Source organism: Leptinotarsa decemlineata, unplaced genomic scaffold (genome assembly GCF_025532065.1).
Source record: "Leptinotarsa decemlineata unplaced genomic scaffold, Ldec_3_MD MMD2_tig00078422_RagTag_RagTag, whole genome shotgun sequence".
NCBI lineage: Eukaryota > Metazoa > Arthropoda > Insecta > Coleoptera > Chrysomelidae > Leptinotarsa > Leptinotarsa decemlineata.
In genome coordinates, this window is record NW_027412747.1 from 23,806,319 (window position 1) to 23,828,388 (window position 22,070).

A 22,070-nucleotide genomic window follows, 5' to 3' on the forward strand; every position below is an offset into this window, starting at 1 on the left:
TGTAATGATGACTTGTAAAACAAACTGACCTGCTTCACATACAACATGTATTATTTCCGCCAACAATATCTTCACTAAAGGAGTTCTGAGATAATATTTGTTAAAATAATAAATGTAAAATACTACGTACAAATTTCAGTCCAAAATGTCACTTTGATGAATTTTTAATTAATAATAAAATGTAAACTTTCACAGCCAGAGTTAACTGTATCAAAGCTATTTTTCGGGTTTGTTGGACGTGGTCTGAAGGTTTTTAAGCCTGACGTTCCGCAAAAGACTGCAGTGGACATTATCAAAACGCTGTGTTCTCGTTGTCCTCAGTGTATATCACTTCGTCAGGTATATCCGTTTCTGGTTCTATTCCATTATTTCAGGCATCCATCCTAATATCTTGGACAAAGTAAATAAAATATGTATTACCTATGTTCTGGTATCCCATGATTAATCCGATTCGCAATAAAGTTCAAAAAAAAATTTCATCTTATTTGTAGCAGCCATTCAATTCACAAAAAGCATGGCTGCGTCTTCAGAATATATTGACAGATAATAGTACAATATAGTATTTAAGATGAATAAATATGTAAAAAATGTTTTGATGATAATGGCATTCTGTTACTAATTTACTACTTCTTTTTTCACCAAAAATAATGTTTATCGAAATCAAATCAGTGACGTAATTAAGACAGTGTTTACGATTATTGGATGAAATTTATCTGGTGAAAAAGAAGATTACGCGTTATCTACAGAATATTTTTAGAACCGACATTTTGATACAGATTAATTAACTGTGCATGGGCATGGTAAGGTTAAAGGTCACACTATAGGCACAGAACAAAAGCAACTGTCAAAGTAGGCATTTTTGACATACCACTCAATTTGTTTATTATTGTATATTCCAGATGATTCATTTTCAGTTTTGATTTTAAACGTAAGTCCGATTTTTAATGTATTCATCATGTGTTGTCTGTTTTTGTAGCTCATAACTTTTTGAAAAAATTTCAGTTTGATTTGATAACTGGTTTCCAATAAGAAAAATCACTTGAACAACTGAGTTATAATAAATAAATGCATCTAAAGGATTACATTAACTGGAACTATTACTGAAATCGAGTATATTTGGCGTAAACTCAGGCAAGGAACATCCCACTTGCCTGATGATCTGGTTAGCTGCATAGCAGCCTATTCTAGCGCACTCTGACAAGCCTTTATTACTACAAAAACCCGCTATAAACCCTCCTGTAAATGCGTCTCCGGCGCCAGTCGTGTCTCTGAACTCATGTTCAAGAATTTTCGGTACTTCAAACTTGAACGCACGTTCTCTAGAAACACAAGTCCCACTTTTTGGACCGTCTGTGATTACTATTATGTTTCCGTGCTCCTTTATTCTGCCTAGACCGTTTTTAGTCAAACGGCTTGTCAGATCTTCGATACTGTCCAACTTCATAACCTTTCTGATAGCCTCAAACTCCCTTTTGTTTCCAAAAACGATGTCAGAATGTTCGATGCAGTGTCTCACAGTGTCAGGCAGCAAATCACATATGTATTCCCCAGAAATATTGAATGCTACTATTAAGTTTTGCCTGTTGCAAAAATCCAGGATGTATCTTGCCGTTTCGGTTCGGTTTGTGAGAAAAAACCCTTCGATATAAACCAAATCGCAAGATTTCACTTTAGCGTGAAAGTTTTTGTTGGCGAGAAGGTCCTCCAAGGGAAGCTTTTCAGCTGCTCCTATATAAGCTACCAGAGATCTGCTCTGGCCTTTAATAAGTGCGATTGTCTTGCCTGTTCTCAAATTATTTTGTACAATATATCTGCAATGAATAAAAAAATGAGCTGTTGAGAAATATTGAAAACTGTGTTTATTCCATATCATGAAATTTTTCGTTTGTTTGAATGTGAATGATAATGTTTCTCATTGAATGTTATAAGTTTTAACTTTCATTGTCTGAAAAAGGTGTCAGCAGATTTGAAATCTATTAAAAAAAATTAAATATTGGAAATATACTTCTATGCTCTGTCCTTCTAGGACAGTGGCTCAACAGTTTGAACTTTTATCATTATACTTTATGATTTCAAATCTACTACACTAAATCAACATATAACGATATACATTTTCTAAAAAATTAATCTGTTGATAGTTTCAATAAGCGATGATTCACTCTCCATTCAATTATTTTAAGGTCCACATAGTTGATTGATAACTTATCTAGGTCCAAAGTGGTTCTATCTGATAATTCATCTAAATGTTATCTCCTGTTGATACAATTTTGGAGCCTAACAGGAATTTTTGAAGATTTTCTACTGAGAATATTATTAGTACATTAAAGTTAAAACGATATGAACTCAAACATTTGTTTTAAGATAAAATTATTATGGAATGTGTTCAAGTGAAAATGATTTGCACTACATATTTTGTAGACAGAAAGTAATATGGAAATATGCATATATTGATCGATTTTTGTTGCAAAAGTGAAGCTAGACAGGTTTTTTAAAGCATATAGAGGATATATTTCTTTTACTTGAACCAAGTGCTTGTGTGATTTTGAAAAGATTTCAATACATTTTGCATAAAGTGTACCTTCTTTGGTAATATTCGTATTATCTCATCACTGGTGAATTAATTTTTTACCTTGTTTCAACTCCATCATCGTGCAACAGTTTTTTCAGAAGAACTGCTTCCTTGTCATTTCCTACTGACCCAAAAATTGTCGCTTCACACTGTTTCTTGGTCAGCCACTGCAATACTCTTAGAGAATTTTGGGCACATCCGCCAGCGGTGTTGTATTGGGTACTTCTAAAAGAAAAAACATTATTTTGGATTTTTTATTTCGAAAATAGAGAACACATTGCTTACAGTAAAGTTGAAACATAATCAGTTCGATTCATACTTAAATTCTACTTTTTCAAAAACGGTTTTATTTACAAGTTATGCAAGTTAATATTGAACCTATCTTCCATAGATGCTTGGAGAACTCCAGGCATATTTTGGAGAGACTGTCCGTTTCATTTACTACATTATCAATTTAATTTTTGTCTGAGAGACAAGAGCGAAACTAATCTAGGGCTGATTTTCTTAAAAGCATAAAGGAATAATTTGTTCTGCAAAATTCTGTAATTAACATAGTCAAAAGCCTTTGAGAAATCATGGAGTATGGGCTCAAAAATGAACATTTGTAAGTCAAATTGGGAATTGTCAATATGTCTATTTGTAAAAGTCATTTTACTTTTTTATCAGTTTTTGGTCAGAGAGAGAAATTGACGTAGGTTTGAAGGTTCTTTCAACTTCTATCAATATTTCATCTGATGATTATTTTTAAGGCCAACTATAAATGGAGTATCAGAGTTGCAATGCATAATATATTTAATAAAATGTTTTTCATTTCCATACATGTATGAAAACCAACAAGTCTCCCAGTAGAAAAAATGTTTCCTTGAATGCTGGTTACAATTTTCGTGGCCACTTCAACCTCATCTTTAATAGGGTCTATGAAACTTTCTAATAATATCCAGCCCCTCCTCCTTAAAAGTCCAAATGAACAGTTTTTTACTAATATTCAGTTCGGCAGCTGATTTTGTATTCTTATCTTTTTCTATTCCAATTCATAATAATTATCATGCTCATACTTCCATTTCTTGCCTATTATTATTATTATGCATTGTATGTTGAATTTTCAATTTCTAATTTTAAATTCACATCTGATTCCAAAATAAGAACTTTAAATGTGACGTTACTATCTTGTAAACAGGGTCAATTGACAATAATAATTATTATTTTTATTGTTAGTCAATATTATAATACACGTACTGTGCACACTAAAACAAAAAAATGGAAATGTCAAATGAACTAAGTAGGTTAAAAGTATTTATAAAGCAAAAAACAAAATGTTTCCTGTAACGTTCAAATAGTTCGGCATGTTAAAACACACTTCCATGAATGAAATGAGTTCTTGATCAGAAGAGCTCCAAAACTGATTCTAATTCAAAAAAGTGGCACAATCTGTGATGTATTTTGCCAACTAATTGGTACTATTTCAGTAGATTCGATAAGGTTCTATTTTTAGTTGGACACATGAATGCCAAAGTGAATGGCTAAATTATGTTTGTTAATGTAGATACAACAGGCAGCCGCCAGTAAGTAGAAACAGACTAATGAAAAAATGGACAGTACTGCAGGCAATGGTACACAATGGTATATTTTCGATTTAGAATTGAACTCAATATTTCTTTAGATAAAAGTTTTGGCAGATTTTTTCAAGAACTCTTCAACTTGTGTTTTTTGTTCAAGTATGTTCAGACATTAATCAATCTAGTTATTTTATAAAAGAGCTGCTGATGTTAATGTTCCAGATCCTGTTCACGATTTTTCTTATTTATTAACCTAACTTTTTTACTTGTTTCATAACTTTCCATTCATATTTCACTTAAAATTCAAAATCTGAATTGTATCATATTCTTTACCCTGATATATCTCTGTTGAGATTTTCCATTTCATTTTCGGAGATTTCTTTCTGACCGTCCTCTTCTAAGTTATATTTTTCGAACAGAATTCCGTTTTCGATAAATATCGTCGTATCCAACAACGGATTTCCGAACGCAACGATTTTCATCTCGATTCTCGTTCTCGAACCTCTGAAACTGGGGTTCCCAGAGAAACCGATTCACGCATAAAAGTCACAAGTTGTGTCACTTTTTACTTTGTCTTTGTGAGATTGTGGTAGGAGGTTTTGGAGAAATTTTCGCAAGTAATCAGGTAAATTCGCGATTTATTCTCGTCTGTGATTGAATGTTCATATTCTGGTTATCTTTTATCTAGTATTTTGATTCGAATCTGTTTTCGAATGCTTGCCGATTAATCGGAAAATCGTTGAATAATTAATATAGTGACTACGATACCGCCTTCCGCGAGATTAGGAATGGCTACGCGAACAACTATTCGTTTTCTTAACGTTTATCACGGAACGAACAAAGTTATAAACATTGAAAGTAAAGCTCGGTTTGATTATTTTCCGACAGCATAACGTGAGCTTGTAACGTCATCACCGATGCTCTTTTATTTTCTATAAAAGCTCAAGCGCGTGCATACTATTTTATGAACCCATTTGTCTTTCTTCGACAAAAATCAGCCAAAAGGGTAAGGGAGCTGGGCTCCAACCTGAATGAACTGAAGACGTTGGTCAGGTTACTATTTTATTGTGACTTTTCAATTGGGAATGCATAAATGCTATCGTTTTTTATACCTATTCGTTGCTAATTGATAATTGTAACTTGCTACTTGCTAAAACAACCTTCAACAATATATTATGTTGATCAAAATATGTTCCCCCATAAAATTAACATCAAATAAACGAAATGGCCTCAAGGTAGCCTTTATTTATATATTTTTGCTGGTAAAGATTAAAAGTCTGCTAACTGTGAATGTAGAATGTAATTATCCATTTTAGTAAAACGCTTTGTGGGCTTGTTCGTTCCTATAAAGATTTGAAAAACTAGGTCATACTTTCGATTTTTATAATCGTTGTTCTTACACTGTACCAACATTTGAACTGAACTCCATCGATATTTATACAGTACAAAAATTATCTATTAGTTTCTTATTAATTAGGTGAATGTTCTTATCAAATGCGGGGTCATCGATTATATTCAGTATCATGCCGTTGACCATATTTATGAAGTAGTTTTCTGGGAATTTATGGGAAAATATTACTCACAATCAATATATTTTACTGACAATCATTTGATTACATTGTATGGATTTTCATCAAGTACTGGACAGTTGTTTTTTTTTGTAATAAATTATATAAATACTAATTTTAATGATATTTATTTTTCATACATCGAACTTCGATGATGTATGTTGAAGACATCCGTTTCTTCTACTGTTTCTAATTCTTCCTCACTATATGTGACTCAGAACCTTAATTATTCATTTTCAATTCAATTTCATCCAATTATTTTAATATGTATATTATATTTCCAATCGTGTTTCTTTTCTATTTAAAATCTCGTACAATACAAACACTGTTGCCAAACACCAGAACAGCAACATTCTGTTGACACGCGTTTCACCAATCAAGTTGCCGTCTTCAGGAAATGAAATAGACCAATTCCTGACTCTGAAACTGGTAAAATTCTCATTTTTCTCAAAAAATATTTATTTATTCGTCAATTTCACTTTTGTCCCCTTCAAAGTAACCCCCCTCAGATATAATACAGCGTCTTTTTCAATCCTCGAAGCAGTTCTGATATGTACTTTTTGGTATGTCCTTGCGATTCAATTTTCACCTCCTCAATAGTGGCAAAACGCCGTCCTTTCATAGGTCTCTTCAATCTTGGAAACAGGAAAACGTCGCAGGGGACCAAATCTGGTGAATACGGTGGCTGAGGCATGATTGCTGTGTTGTTTTTGGATAAAAAATTACGAACAAACAATGACGAGTGAGCAGGTGCATTATCGTGATGCAAAAGTCATGAATTGTCTTTTTACAATACCGGACGTTTTTGTCGTATTGTTTCTCGCAAGCGGAAAATAACTTCAAGATAATACTCTTTATTAACCGTATGACCATGGTCCAAAAAGATTTGGCAATATCATTTGTCTTTATTTGTTGGTGTGTTTTTTAAGAGTTTGTATGTATATGTTTGTATGTATGTTTGAATGTATATTCTTTTTTACAGACATTCAATCTCTCGTGCACCAACCGTGTTATAATTTTAAGTATTTTTATAATTGAAATAATTTTTGTCTCCTCTCAAGCTGGATCATTACAATATTTTATCTTATCTTTTGAAAAGCGAACCTTTTTTGATAACCCACCGACTCATTTATAAAAAAACACTCAATAGATCCAACAAATCAAATCAATACCTTTTTAGAATAATGGCTCTTGGTTACAAGGAATCCACTGCAAAGTTCCAAAGAATCCCTTCCGAACCGTGCCCTCTCCCCTCTCTTGGTTCCGATGAGGAATCCTTCGTCGTCCTCGGCCATTCGCTGAGCAGTCAGGAGATCCTTAATAGCGAAGAAATATTCACTCCTGTCGTGACGAACGTTATAGAGGAAAGTAAACGGCTCTTAAACAACGAACTCTCGGCCTTGGAACAGTTGAGTTTGGGAGCGGAAGGAAATGATTGTTCCGTGGACAGTATCGGGGGTTCCCAGAAAGGAAATAAAGGACGAGAGGCTTTGCAGACCTCACAGGCCAAGTCGTTGGGGAAATCTTCTTTGCCAGGATTGACTCTTGAGGAAGGAATATGCGTAAGTATTTTGACCGATTTGTTTCACTTTATGAAATAGTTCGAATTGAACAATTTAGTACGTGAAACTTTTGCTTTTGGAAAGGCGTGCTATACTGAAAAATGTTTATGTGTCTGTTGCATCTGAAAATGTTATTTGATAAAAAAGTTCATCTTATTGCTTTATATCACTAGCACTATGTCAGTAATGCTACTTTGTGGATTTTTTTGAGCATGTGATTTATACATTGAAGTGTCATACACAGTATGATATTGAATGTGTACAGTGAAATTAACTAATGAGAATATATAAGTAGAATAACATGAAATAAGTAAATAAATGGATGCAAACATTTAAGCAAAAGGTCCACATCTCAAAATTCACATTGTTCACAATGTTCTTCTGTTTCTTTTCATTGCCATGAGAGGTCGCTTCTGACAAATAAATCATCGAGAATTTTTAATTTATGTAAAAGACACCTGATCTATTAGCAACTGCATTTTTCTTGCTGTTTCTTTGTGAAATGTTATTAAAAATATCCTGAACTATGTCGGTTTTTAAACTCATTTTCGAATGATATTCATCTGATGATACTGTGGAATTAGCGTTTTAATTACTAAACTAAAAAGACAACTACTACATACAGCAAAAAGCAGCATTGCTAGTGACTGACATGACATTCTTACAGTAAACTGCATTACCGACATTAAGAGATGTGCAATATTTAAGATGGGAGCTATTATTCTTCAATAATATTAACATTTAATCCCAACAACAAATGAAGATTAATCTTCCTCTTGAAGATGATCACTTGGTGATCGAAACACAGGTCGAGGTGTTAAAATAACGGTTTAGTGTTGGGATAATCCTCCAGTATTGTTAAAATTAGTCTCAAGAGATGAAATTGAAGTTGAATGTAAGTGGCCCATTGATGAAATGTTTTGACTGGCCTTGTAAATGTTAATCAAACAATACTTTGCCATGAAATTAATGTAAACTTCCAACTAAACACTCAAATATATAAATAAATAAAATATTATAAGTTATTACTTATTATTTTGGTTCTATTTTCAGGAGGAATCCCATAATGTAATAAGTTTGCCAACTATATCCACCGAGCTTTCACCCGATGAGGTGCAGTCGAGAATATCACAAATAATTGAGGAAAATATGCATTTGAAAGGTGAGGTTCTGATGTATTTCAGTGTTTCTATCTAGATATGAGTATTTACTGATCGTTTTACGAGAGAAGACGAAGGTCTCACAGTCATCACTATATACGAGAGAGAATATCTGGGAAAACCTAGATTTTTTCAATTTAGGAACCTGCAATATTCTGAGGAATGATTCAACTATTCTTCGCTGGAGGGATAAAAGAAACCCTAACGGCATTAGAGATGGTTACGAAAATCTACTGCTGATTGCTTGTATTTCATTTTTGAAACTTCAAATGACAAACAAAAGACTATGACTCTGTTTTGCTGTTGCTCGTAGTGTTTTACCTAGCGGACCATAAACTACTGCTAATGGAAATATGGGTTACACCTCATCATTGGGTTGAGTCATATCCCTCAAACCATCTCTCAAACCATTGTCCTCGATAAAAAAAGATTGGATCTAATTGAATGTTGTGTTGGATTACCCCAAGGCTTTACACTTGAACCTTCATTTTTCATCAGTTTGTTGAGCAACATTGATCAAAATCAAATATGTACCATGCCTGTCAGAATAATAGAATATGTTTGATATAATAACATAGTACAAGTCCCCTTTATATAAATCTTACTCAGGTCATTGATATGAATAAGAAAATGAACTGGGTCAAGTAGGGATCATTGGGGAACTCCCCAATTAATTTTCGAAAGATCAGAAGAACAATTCTTCGATTTGACGACCTGATATTGTTCTGAAAGGTAGCTTTCAAACCAATTGTGTGTCACTCCTCAGAATTCATCACAAAATAATTTTTTGGGCTCTGATTACCACAATTGAATTCTTTTGAGAAGTCGCAGAACTTCTCTGAAAGCTTTTCCATCACTTAGGCTAAAATAAAGTTAGTTCAAAAAGTTAAAGACCCACAGCTTTTGATCAATGATGGTGAATAAAAATCATCATTATTATGTTTCAGATGTCCTCATTCAGAACAACATGAGCATGAAGTCACAAATCGATCGGATCGTAGCTTGGCAAGAAGACGTGCAGAAAGTTCACCAAGCACACAAAGAAAAGTTGATCGAAGCTAAGAAATGCATCGAAAAAGTAAGGTTGTTCATTTCCTTTTCGACAAACTTTGAATTAAAATTTGATTCCATCTAGTTGAAGGACGAATGCATCGTTCACTGTCTGGAACTATCCAACATGGAGGAAAAGATGGCCGAGCAGAAGAACCAGATATCCAAGCGTGACGGGGAGATAAACAGACTGCAATCCATTCTGCGTGACAGGGAACACCAGTGTTACGAAAACCTCGTGAGAACCACTGACAACAATTTGAAAGAGTTCGAAGTGGATGTTGCCAACAAGAAGATCAAGGAGTTGGAAATGGAACTGCAGCTTTCGATAGCAGAACGTGAGAATCTCTCTGCTGAAAATTTGAGGTTGAAGCAGTTGGCAAAAGAAAACGAAACTGTCATCAAGGAACTTGAAAAAATTAAAGCGGTAAGTTGGCAACAATCAGTTTATACATTGTAAAAAGCAAGTAAGTACTTATTTATTGAAAACAAAGGGTCCTGTAACACATTGAATATCAGTGTTGAATACATTTAAATCAAATTATTTAAATATGTGATGGAGTTAGCTGATATTTGATGAAAATCCATAACTTGGTCAAGGAACACTCTATAGTGAGATTTTCACAGCTTTCAGAATTGCATACACCTGTTTCACTTTCTCAGGCATTTTCATACTGACAAAATTCTACTCAATTTGTGATTTATATGTTTCTATCCAGTTAATGACTAAAAATTTCAACTGAGTCTTTCTTTTTTTCTTTATTTCAGAAATAGGTTTCCTTAATATACAATAAAAAAAAAAAATAGGAAAAGATAGAACAGAAAAAGTAACTAATATATGCTATCAGTAATTTTAAAACTATTACAAGTAACAATAAATAGTTCTATCGCTCCGTGCTATTATTTTACAAATAATATTCATTATTTCTACTTAGTAATGCTAGTTATATAGGTAACATTAGAAGATTTATACCGAAACAATTCAAATATTTCACAATCAAAACTAACATATAAAACATAGATTTACAACTTTATCTAAATGTAAGTTATGTTTCTTTTATATATTTTAACAAATGTCTTTTGAAGACATTTATTGATATGCCTCTATTTTGCAATTTCTGCAGTTGATTAATTTTATTTAAGTTCATAGAGTATATGATTGATGCACAATAGTCAAAATGAGGCAGAATAATTGCTTTATAAACTGTTATTTTAGTGGCTGTTGATAAATTACTAGCAATTCTTGAAAAAAAGTATAATTTTTTTGAATTTTTTTTATGAACATAGTCGAAATGGCTATCAAAAGAAAGTGTATTGTCGAGTTGGACTCCTAAGTATTTTATATTTGTGACGATCTCAATTTTCTTGTTATCAATATTTATGTCTAAATTATTTATCCCAATTTTGTTGTATTTAAATTTATTAGTAATTATCATGGCTTTGGTTTTAGTTACATTTAATTTCAATTTATTGATATCGAGATATCTTTTAACACTGACTAAGATGGAATTCATTTTATGAAAAGCTCTATCCAATCACTACATGCTAATAATGTATCATCTGCGAACAGATTTATGAATTCACAGTCCACAAATAAGTTAATATCATTAAGATATATTATGAAAAGCAGTGGACCTAAAACACTACCTTGAGGAACACCCTTGTCATTTGTGATTTCATTTGAAAATGTATTGTTAATTCTTACCCTCTGCTTTCTATTAGACAAATAATCATAAAACCAATTGAAGGTCTTACCGCCTACACCATATCTCTTGAGCTTAGCAAGAAGAATATTTCTATCAATTGTCTCAAAAGCCCTTTTCAAATCGAGAAACACAGAAACAGGTGAAAACCAATTGAAAATTTTTAAACATGTAGGCAACAATTTACAAACTCATTAAATGGACACGTTTTGAGTCTTATAATCCTTTACCTAGGCTCCCCAAGGCAGTCGATTGCAAAGCTAAGCTTCATCAACTGTCAAGTGAGATTTGTTTTCTGTTGTCCACTGCAGCTTTCACTGCAAGGCAACTAGATGTACTTGTGATCCAACTCCAGACAGCGCTGTTTCTACCTGCCAAGGTCTCATCAGCGGTGCTATCATGAAGCACTCATCTGTCCTTTGTAATGACCATCTTGGAGAGTCTTGTTTATCTTTAATATTCGAGGAAACTCCCAGCAACGTGGGTATTTGCAACTAATTGACAAATAAAATGAATTGCTATGGGTTTCTGAGCCATGCGTTTTATTAATAATTTATAAAAAAATTTATACAAAGCTTTTACCATGTTGTCAACTTTTATTCAATTTGTATTATCATGTCTAAAAAGTGTGTTTCTGAAGACTAACAAAAAATTATCGATATTGTTGTTTGATTTTTCAGAGCGAAGAAGCTATTGAAACGGTCCGGTGCATGGCGGAGGAAAAAGAGAATAAGTTCAAGGTTATTATAAATGAGTTGCAATCGAGGTTGCCACAGATCGAAGAAGTGGCCAACAGTCGTGCCCAGCTCGCCAATATCCAGGTAGCTCTGACTCAAGCGGAACAGAGTAGAGCGGCAGCTTACTGTCATATCGCCCAAATGAATAACCGCATGACTGAACAGGATGTGGAAATCACCAATTTAAAACAAAAGGTTTCTGAACTGAACCAGCGAAATATAGAATTGGAGTCTCAGGCCGCAAACAAAGATGAGATGTTTGCTTTACAAACCCAGGTTAGTATATCAAGAAAACTAGTTTACCATTCACAAAGACAGAAATTCTAGGTACTCTGGAAACAATGGCAAATAAAAACTCCGCAGGTACTGATGGTATCTCAATAGTTACTGTGAAAAAAATTGTAGACCTTATAATCGAGCCACTTGTTTTTGATGAATCAGTCATTTTTTGTAGGTTGTTTTCCAAATGTATTTAAAACGGCTCTCATATTTCCTTTATATAAAAAAGGCGACAAAACTGAGGTAGACAACTACAGACAGATATCTTTACTTTGTTCCCTCTCTAAACTGTTTGAGAAAGTTGTTAGTAACAGAATTCTGAATTACATGGATCAAAATAATCTTTTTAGTAATAACCAACATGACTTCAGGAAGAACAAATCAATTGAATCAGCTTCATACCATTTATTAAATTTCATTTATACACAGGTTGACTCGAATAAACTAGTTGTAACACTTTTTTTCGATTTGTCAAAAGCATTTGATACCATTTTTTCCGAATTTCTTATAATTAAACTTGCAGGCCCAGGTTTCCCAAATAATCTATTGAACTGGGTGAAATCGTATATGGAAAACCGTAGTCTAATAGTTAGCTGCAATGGAATTTTATCAAGTCCCAAAGATGAAAAACTAGGAGTGCCTCAAGGTTCTGTCCTGGGACCATTGTTGTTCCTTAATTTCATAAATGACCTGTCTGAATTCTTTTCTGAGTATCACATAACCATGTTTGCGGATGACACTGCAATTACTGTGGCCGACAAAAACGAAGTTGAGTTGTCAGACAAAATAAATAAAATAATAGATAAATTCAGTGCTTGGTGTGAACGTAACAAACTTATTCTGAATAAATCTAAATCTGTTTCAATGAAATCATTTATTAGGAAAAATTTCAGCAGTGACTCTTCCACAATAAATGGTATTCGAACTTCCAGCGAAGTCTTGTTTTTAGGAACGTCTTTAGACGAAAATTTGACCTGGAGCGGTCATATTCAGAAGGTCTGCAACAAACTTAATTCCGCATATTACTCAATCAAACAATTGAAAAACACTCTAGATAATTTTGGATTGATGAATGTCTATTTTTCTATGGCTTATTCTCACATCAGCTTTAATATCATTTCTTGGGGATGTGCAAGGGAATTTCCACGAGTTTTTGTTGCTCAGAAAAGATTGCTGAGACTAATTTTTAATATAGATCTTCAAGATAGTTGTAGACCAATTTTCTTAAGAGAGGGCCTATTGACGGCACCTTCTTTATTTATCTTGAAGTGTGTCACTTTTGCCCGTAACAATATAACTGAATTTGTCACAAACGCGGATATACATGGTAGAGACACCCTTCATGGGAAACTGTTAAGAACCCCCTCACACAAAACGGCTCACTTTAGATGCTCCCCACTATTTAATACAACAAACTGTTATAATAACTTGCCGGCATCTATTAGGAAAATCGAGTCAGATAAACTTTTTAAAATTGAGGTGAAGAAACTTCTCTTACAGAAGTGTTACTACAGTCTTGAGGAATTCTTGCACGACACTTTTTCATGACATTTTGAGAGTATTTGCTAGAGCTTCTCCGATTTTTTATATAATACTTCTATGTTGTGAAAGTTTGTGGACGTGAACCATATTTATTGTTTTTGTATTGTTCAACTTCTGTAGTTTTATTTTTGTTTTTTATTTATGACTTAGCACATGTACTCAATGTACCAAAGCAAGAATTGAAATGCCACTTTTCACTTGATTTATGTCAAATATCTAAATAGGTGGAAGTATGTTTCTTGTACTACAAAATTAATCAAAGATACTATGTTATTCAATCGTCTGTGTCAGTTAAAATGTGAAAGTTTCGAAAATGTTCCATCTCATTGTGAGTTGATAAGAAATCGCACGTTAAAAGGCAGGACCTTGTTAATCTTTAGCTCGCACTATTTTACACTTGTTATTCGAAGGGGGGGGTAGCAGCTGGTTACCGGGAAAACCTAACCTGTTGAAATAGAAAAATCCAAAAGGCAGGGTTAGTTAATGTGTATTGAGAGGGTATTTTCGTTCTCTTGTGGGAAATTCTACCTATAAAATCTGCCTCATTTACTGAATCTAGATTGTTATGGAACCGGCTCATTGACTCCTTATACAGTAAACTGAGAAAATTGTCTTTGAGATTTTGCAACCTGCAAGCGGTTATTTTGGCTCACATCTATTTAAAAAAAAATCTGAAAAATAACTGAGCTTTTCAAATTTTATTTCCAGCTGGAAGTATTCAGAACCGATTTTGAAGCCGAAAAAAGCGCCAAGGAGGTCATTAAAGCCGAAAAAGAACGGCTGGTTGAAGATTTGCAGAATTTGCAAAGACGTAATCAGCAGTTACAGGAAGAAATCGAGATGATTCGCGATAACCGAGAATATGTGGTGTACCCCTCGAACTCGAGAGAACGTACTACACCGAACCCACCTTTGGCTCCTCAGGAACATGACGTAAGTATTACGAGTTATTGATACATTTTTAATCTACAGTATAATTCATACTCACTCAATGGAAATTTGACTATAATTCATTTCATTTCAGGTGGCCACTTTCTTGATATCATTCTTATTATTAAATTGGGTGTTCCAAGAAACATATCAAACGTCTGTTAGGTTTTTATGGTTTTTGAGTTATTGAAGAGCTAGGAATGGCTCCCATTTGATTCAGATAATGGGGAATGTTCCTCCTGACGAAAATCAAGTAGTTTTCATAAAAGGGCTCTAAAACAATGCATTTTAAACTTATCATTTCAACTTTTTTATTTAAAAAAATATTTAAATACTTAAAAAAATGGAATAAAATGATGCATTCAACATTTGAAGGGATTCGTTTCTATTCCACCATTTGGCAACATCGGTTATAGCTAATAAAGGACAATGAATCTGTTACCTGTATGAGACAAACAAAGATGACATATTTGACAGGCGTGCTGTTCTGTTTACTTATGTTCCGAGTTCCGAGACATTCTGTGACATATGACATTTTGTGCACCTAACCTATCTTCCACTATATAAATAAATAACAAAACAACTGTTGTTTATGTGGCTTATGGAGGTGGTATTGAACTATAATTCATATTTTGCCTCAATTGTTGATTTATTAAAATAATTTTCCTTTTTTAAAGTAGAATATCTAGGTACGTATAAATTATTTCAACTTGATATAGGCGCCGTTGCCAGTATGTGAATTAGAAACAAATCCCTTTAAAAATTAAAATCCAACATTTGAAACATCAATTTGAATACTTTTCGAAGTGAATTTGAAAAACTCATGAATTAAACTCAACTTTATTTTGTTCAAACTTGCATTTGCTGAGGAACATTCCCCATTATAGATTAATTTCACTATCATCAAGTACATATTCTGAAAAGTACGAAAAATGTACTTTTCGAGTCAACATCATCATTGAAAAGTAGTATTGCTAGATATCTTGATTTTCATAGTTCCCTGTGATTATATTGATTTTTGGAGTTGTTTTGATGTTGATGGTAAATTCTATTTTACTTTTGTAAAATGACTCTGATTTTTATTATATAGTCTCCACCTCCCAGGAGATATGCATGCCCTATTTGCAGCTTACAATACCGATCTTTGAGGCTTTTGGAAGATCATGTTGATATGTGTGTTGGCCACAGAACCTGATTAACGGTATGACTAATTGATTTTTGCGAGTTTTTATTTAACATTTGGCTTGTTAGATGGAAGTGCAATGTCGATTAACATTGTGAAAGCTGGTTCATTTTAGTATCCTTAGCGTGTTGGTATGTATTATTTACTGGAGATATCTTCGTCAAAGTGTCTATTTATACTAAGTCGTTAAGAGCGTCTGTCTTGTTATGCCCTAGTGTATGGAGCCTTACTTGGTATTCTATTTTTTATCGAAACTAATAACTTGATGGTACTTTATTATGCATGTTTGAGTTTCGAAGAATGTATCATTTCATTTATATTCATACTAACTGGCATTGTTTGAAAGTTCCCAACTTGAAAATTACTTGAAAAGCCTCCTGTGGAATCATACTGAAACGATATTTGTCGAGTTTTGTATTCCTAAAATCAATTAATCTTCTTAGAGAGTGCAAAATTTCACCTTTGTAAAAGCTATTTTCTAAGTTTGTTGGCGGTAGTCTGCAGGTTTTTCATGCCTGACGATTTGTCTACAATGGCGGTAGACATCAATTAACCAATCAAGGTATACTTCATTCTTGAAAAAACAAAATCGTTATTGACAAAGCATAAAACATACATATATACATGAATTCACTTTGAATATACTACATACAGATATAAATACATACACGTATACACATACAGTGCGTACCCCCTTGTAACTTTTGAAAGAGACATGATATCAAAGTCGGGCAAAATGTTTGTATAAAGAAATCGTTTTTAGTACTTTTTTGATAAAAAACGGGTACGACAACATGTCAAAGTCAAATTTTTGAGTAGATGGCAATGAGCAGAATTCTGAATTACATGGATCAAAATAATCTTTTTAGTAATAACCAATATGGCTTCAGGAAGAACAAATCAATTGAATCAGCTTCATACCATTTATTAAATTTCATTTATACACAGGTTGACTCGAATAAACTAGTTGTAACACTTTTTTTTGATTTGTCAAAAGCATTTGATACCATTTCTTCCGAATTTCTTATAATTAAACTTGCAGGCCTAGGTTTCCCAAATAATCTATTGAACTGTGTGAAATCATATATGGAAAACCGTAGACTAATAGTTAGCTGCAATGGAATTTTATCAAGTCCCAAAGATGTAAAACTAGGAGTGCCTCAAGGTTCTGTCCTGGGACCATTGTTGTTCCTCAATTTCATAAATGACCTGTCTGAATTCTTTTCTGAGTGTCACATAACCATGTTTGCGGATGACACTGCAATTACTGTGGCCGACAAAAACGAAGTTGAGTTGTCAGACAAAATAAATAAAATAATAGATAAATTCAGTGCTTGGTATCAACGCAACAAACTTATTCTGAATAAATCTAAATCTGTTTCAATGAAATCATTTATTAGGAAAAATTTCAGCAGTGACTCTTCCACAATAAATGGTATTCGATCTTCCAGCGAAGTCTTGTTTTTAGGAACGTCTTTAGACGAAAATTTGGCCTGGAGCGGTCATATTCAGAAGGTCTGCAATAAACTCAATTCCGCATATTACTCAATCAAACAATTGAAAAACACTCTAGATAATTTTGGATTGATTAGATAATTTTGGATTGATGAATGTCTACTTTTCTGTGGCTTATTCTGACATCAGCTTTAATATCATTTCTTGGGGATGTGCAAGGGAATTTCCACGAGTTTTTGTTGCTCAGAAAAGATTGCTGAGACTAATTTTTAATATAGATTTTCAAGATAGTTGTAGACCAATTTTCTTAAGAGAGGGCCTATTGACGGCACCTTCTTTATTTATCTTGAAGTGTGTCACTTTTGCCCGTAACAATATAACTGAATTTGTCACAAACGCGGATATACATGGTAGAGACACCCGTCATGGGAAACTGTTAAGAACCCCCTCACACAAAACGGCTCACTTTAGATGCTCCCCACTATTTAATACAACAAACTGTTACAATAACTTGCCGGCATCTATTAGGAAAATCGAGTCAGATAAACTTTTTAAAATTGAGGTGAAGAAACTTCTCTTACAGAAGTGTTACTACAGTCTTGAGGAATTCTTGCACGACACTTTTTCATGACATTTTGAGAGTATTTGCTAGAGCTTCTCCGATTTTTTATATAATACTTCTATGTTGTGAAAGTTTGTGGACGTGAACCATATTTATTGTTTTTGTATTGTTCAACTTCTGTAGTTTTATTTTTGTTTTTTATTTATGACTTAGCACATGTACTCAATGTACCAAAGTGTCAAATAAATAAATATTTTGCCTGACGAAAAATTAATGAATGAAAGGATGTACTTCTTACTATATGGTTTTCAAAAAACGTACCTATTTCCAACAAAAAGTTTTCAGTGTGATGATCAAACTTTTCGTATCTCGAACATCAACTTTCTTTCAACACATTATCTCTTACTTTCGATCTTCCTCTTGAAGATGATCACTTGGTGATTGAAACACTTGTCAACATGTGTTGGGATTAAACTCCAGTAATATACAATATACTATTGCCCAATGCCTTTGGCTAGCAAATGTCGTCGAAAAATGTGTTTCAACTAACCCTCACACTGTTACAATTTTTCTATCGCTTTGAACATCAGGTTTTTTTCTTTTCAGCGTTATTTGAAATGTCCAAAATGTTTTTTCGGATTTAGCACGCAGCAAGCGCTAGAAAATCACGTTTACAGGTGCATAGAATTGGACGATCAGTTGCCGTAGTGGAACTATTAATTTTAGTGAAGATTATGTTTACTACTCCTTATAATTATGATATATAAAGAATATACATGTTTAAGTTTTATTTTTTGATCAATAAAGTAATGAGTTAATTTCATATTTGTTCCTTTTTCTATTTAGTTTTCATTGAATTCGGAAGAAGATATGTAATTTGAGAAGATTGTTCTTTTTAGCTTTTGTTTTAGTTTAAATTTTTTGCATGGAGAGTTTTGTCTAAATAAACTGTGATGTAAGTGTACCCAAACTAGTGTTTTATTACCCCCTTTCTCTGTTTGAGGAAAGCATTAGTTTACTCAGCAGTATATTTTCCAAGAGTCTTGAAGGGTGAAATATAATTCATTTAATCGGTATTTTATAGTCTGGCACCATTTCAGAAAGTTTTACTGACCCCTATAATTATTTATTGAAGGAATAAGCATTTGTGTGGTTGGAGGGAGAGAATATGACACATTTATGCCACACCCTCATTAATTTCTTTTGAAAACGGGAGTTCTCTATTCGTGCCCTAAATTTTATAACCATCTACCTTCCATAATGAAAATTGATAAAACATTCATGCCAATCCATAAATCTGTTAAGTTGTAATGTGAAGCCCTATCATATTAATGTTTTTCTCACTGAAACATTTTCTTAATAATAAATACTGAAAAAATATTCGAGCATTTGCATTATTAGACATTTTGGGCACCAGTTTTTTTTTCAATACCTTTTGAAATTTTTCACGTGTACCGGCTCCCAATAATATGTAAAAAAAAAACAAAATCGTTGTATAAAGACGCCATTGAATTGTTTGTGGGGTAAGATATTCTCGGAAGTCTAAACTTGTGCGAGTTAGGGATTAACAAGGGTCTTGCCTTTTAACGTACGATTCCTATCGTAGGTTGGACGATAGGAAGTAGAAATCGATCGTCCGGCCTGGCGGCTTTAACCACACAGCGGTCGATTGAGTGAGTGGAGCAAACCATCACCCATGCCAACCCGACTGGATACCGCACATCCATAATGAAGTCAAAAATTGAAATTTTTTACCAATTCAACTTTTCATTAAATTTTTTGAATGTTGTTAATTACTTCATTTATCTAGAAAATGATAATTGGAAGTGATTTTTTTAAACCTTCAACAATAAAATGTCTCCCTCTCTTACAACAAAAAATGTCAAAGCATGTGGATTTGACGAAATTTCTGTAAAAATTGTGAAAGCACTCAAAACTGAAGTATCGTTAATTTTTCATTATTTCCAAATTTTTAATAAGTGGAGTTACATATAAAATGAAAATTGCAAAGGTTTCGCCCATGTATAAAAGTGGCAAAATAAACGATTTAATCTCGACCAATTTCTGTGCTTCCAGTTTTTGCAAAAATCTTAAACTGGTACATACGAGGCTTTTGAATTATCTTGAAAACAATAACCTTCTATGTATAAAGGTCAATACGGTTTTCGCAGATCTAGCGACACAGAGAACGGCAATAGATATAATGTCGCAAATCCAAATGGAAATTGATAAATATAAAAAATGTTTTCTCTTGTCCCTCGATTTGTGCAAAGCTTTTAATTCAGTTGACCATAGTATATTGTTGAAAAATTTGTTCAATATTGGAATCAGAGGTAATCTTCTTGAATGGTTTCAAAATTATTTGTATGATAGAAAACAATAAATAGCTTCCTCCCGGGGCGGATACAATTTGGATTTAAATGCGCATCAAAATATCACCTTACTTGGTGCGTACATTAGTATTATTATCTGTCCATGATTCTGGGTTCTGTGGTTTTTATATTAATATAGGTTTGTTTTGGTTCACAATTCTGTACAGTTCGATCATGCGCAGTGTTTTGATTCAGTTAGAATCGTTCTAGTATCGTTCACAAAGTGTTCCGAACCGATTCGGAACTATTCCAGAACGGTAATCATTAGGTTTGTTTTGGTTCTGTATTTCGAACTGTTATTGAACCGTCCCGTATCGACGCCGAATCAATGCGCAGAACATTACAGTCACAGAACAGTTCTGGAACGGTCCCAACAAGTAGGTTTGTTTTGGTTCTGTATTTCGAACTGATATTGAACCGTCCCGTATCGACGCCGAATCAATGCGCAGAACATTACAGTCACAGAACAGTTCTGGAACGGTCCCAACAAGTAGGTTTGTTTTGGTTCTGTATTTCGAACTGATATTGAACCGTCCCGTATCGACGCCGAATCAATGCGCAGAACATTAGTCACAGAACAGTTCTGGAACGGTCCCAACAAGTAAAAAACCAAAACATATAAAAAAATTATTCTGACAAGTATATAAACAAAGATTGGAGGTTAGGTACCTCTACTCTGGTATAATGATCATTGGACTTTTTAGTTAAGTTTAAAGACAAGAGTGAAAAAGTTAAGCAAATATAAAATTGAAGTGTAATGATGTTTTTGAAAAAATGAGAGTAACAGGAATTAACTAAGACGTTATCTTCGGTTATCCAAAATTGAATTGAAAATATATTGTCCTCTCTTTGTAATCTTATACTAATGAGTTTGACAAAAACATGCCAAGAATAAATTTTTGGAATTGTAAAAGATGTGATAATAATGATTATTATTATTGCTGCATACATTTCACGTCTATCTGTTATGGTATGAGAAAAAATGTTGATATATAATTTTGTCTTATTTACAGGTCGCAATGAACTCTCCGAGTTTCTTTGTTTTACCGGAGACAGTATTGTACATAAAATACCATGACACCAACTGAAATACGGATAAAAATTAGATTGAGAAAACGTTACTACCAAAATCCACAATGCAAATTCGAAGTTCTAAACAGTCCCTACTCAAATGTACGAACCAGAGTAGAGGTACCTAACCTCCAATCTTTGTTTATATACTTGTCAGAATAATTTTTTAAGATTGTTCTGGTTCTACGAAATTCGGGTTCTAGGACGTCAGGATCATGCGCAGTTGATATAGAGCGTTCTGGTTTATTGAGGATAATTTCGGACTGATGAATCCTCTGTTCTGGTTTCGACTGCGAAATGATCCTAAACTGTTACGAACCGTCCCGAATCGTTCTTGCTCTCGAGGCTGAACTGTTGAGAACTGTTCCCCTTGCTCATGCGCATTCATGTGGAAATTTGTTTGGGCTATTTGCTAGGATGTTTTTTTAATTATTTGATTTGAATAATTGATGATTGACAGTAGATAACATTTGAACTGACTATAAGGATACGTTACATAACAAAATGAACAAGGTCAATAGTATTTTCTCGTCTTCATCTCTTCATATATACGATAGGTGGCACAGTGGTCTCCTCAAAAGCGTTCTGGTTTAAACAAGTGTCCGAGACTATTTCGGACTGTTTGAGATTTTTTGTTTGTACGCATCATGTCTTGCGCAGTTCAAATAGTTTCGGATGTTTGAACCAAAACAAACTTTTATGTTTTGGTTTTTTACTTGTTGGTACCGTTCCAGAACTGTTCTGTGATTGTGATGTTCTGTGCAGTGATTC

General features: G+C 33.5%; 2 protein-coding genes across 6 annotated transcripts; one reads left to right on the plus strand and one right to left on the minus strand.

Annotated features, from left to right (window-relative positions):
- The first annotated feature begins 769 nt into the window (after nucleotides 1–769).
- On the plus strand, nucleotides 770–18,679 carry LOC111509232 (NF-kappa-B essential modulator kenny). Of its 4 annotated transcripts, none has more exons than XM_023164952.2 (9): nucleotides 770–928; nucleotides 6,874–7,255; nucleotides 8,309–8,417; nucleotides 9,363–9,493; nucleotides 9,551–9,892; nucleotides 11,849–12,181; nucleotides 14,435–14,659; nucleotides 15,747–15,857; nucleotides 18,463–18,679. In XM_023164952.2, the coding sequence occupies exons 2-8, from the start codon at nucleotides 6,878–6,880 to the stop codon at nucleotides 15,849–15,851; spliced, it is 1,623 nt and encodes a 540-aa protein (XP_023020720.2). In that variant the 5' UTR covers nucleotides 770–928; nucleotides 6,874–6,877; the 3' UTR covers nucleotides 15,852–15,857; nucleotides 18,463–18,679. The 4 variants fall into 4 exon arrangements, with proteins under 4 accessions (XP_023020720.2, XP_023020703.2, XP_023020712.2 ...); XM_023164935.2 differs by lacking the exon at nucleotides 770–928 and adding an exon at nucleotides 4,082–4,131; XM_023164960.2 differs by lacking the exon at nucleotides 770–928 and adding an exon at nucleotides 4,621–4,750.
- LOC111509257 (uncharacterized) lies at nucleotides 1,040–4,607 on the minus strand. Of its 2 annotated transcripts, none has more exons than XM_023164973.2 (3): nucleotides 4,459–4,607; nucleotides 2,630–2,794; nucleotides 1,040–1,811 (listed from the first exon to the last, which is right to left on the minus strand). In XM_023164973.2, exons 1-3 carry the CDS (start codon nucleotides 4,605–4,607, stop codon nucleotides 1,085–1,087), a joined length of 1,041 nt encoding a protein of 346 aa, XP_023020741.1. In that variant the 3' UTR covers nucleotides 1,040–1,084. The 2 variants fall into 2 exon arrangements, with proteins under 2 accessions (XP_023020741.1, XP_074042337.1); XM_074186236.1 differs by lacking the exon at nucleotides 4,459–4,607 and adding an exon at nucleotides 2,855–3,192.
- Nucleotides 18,680–22,070: the final 3,391 nt, after the last annotated feature.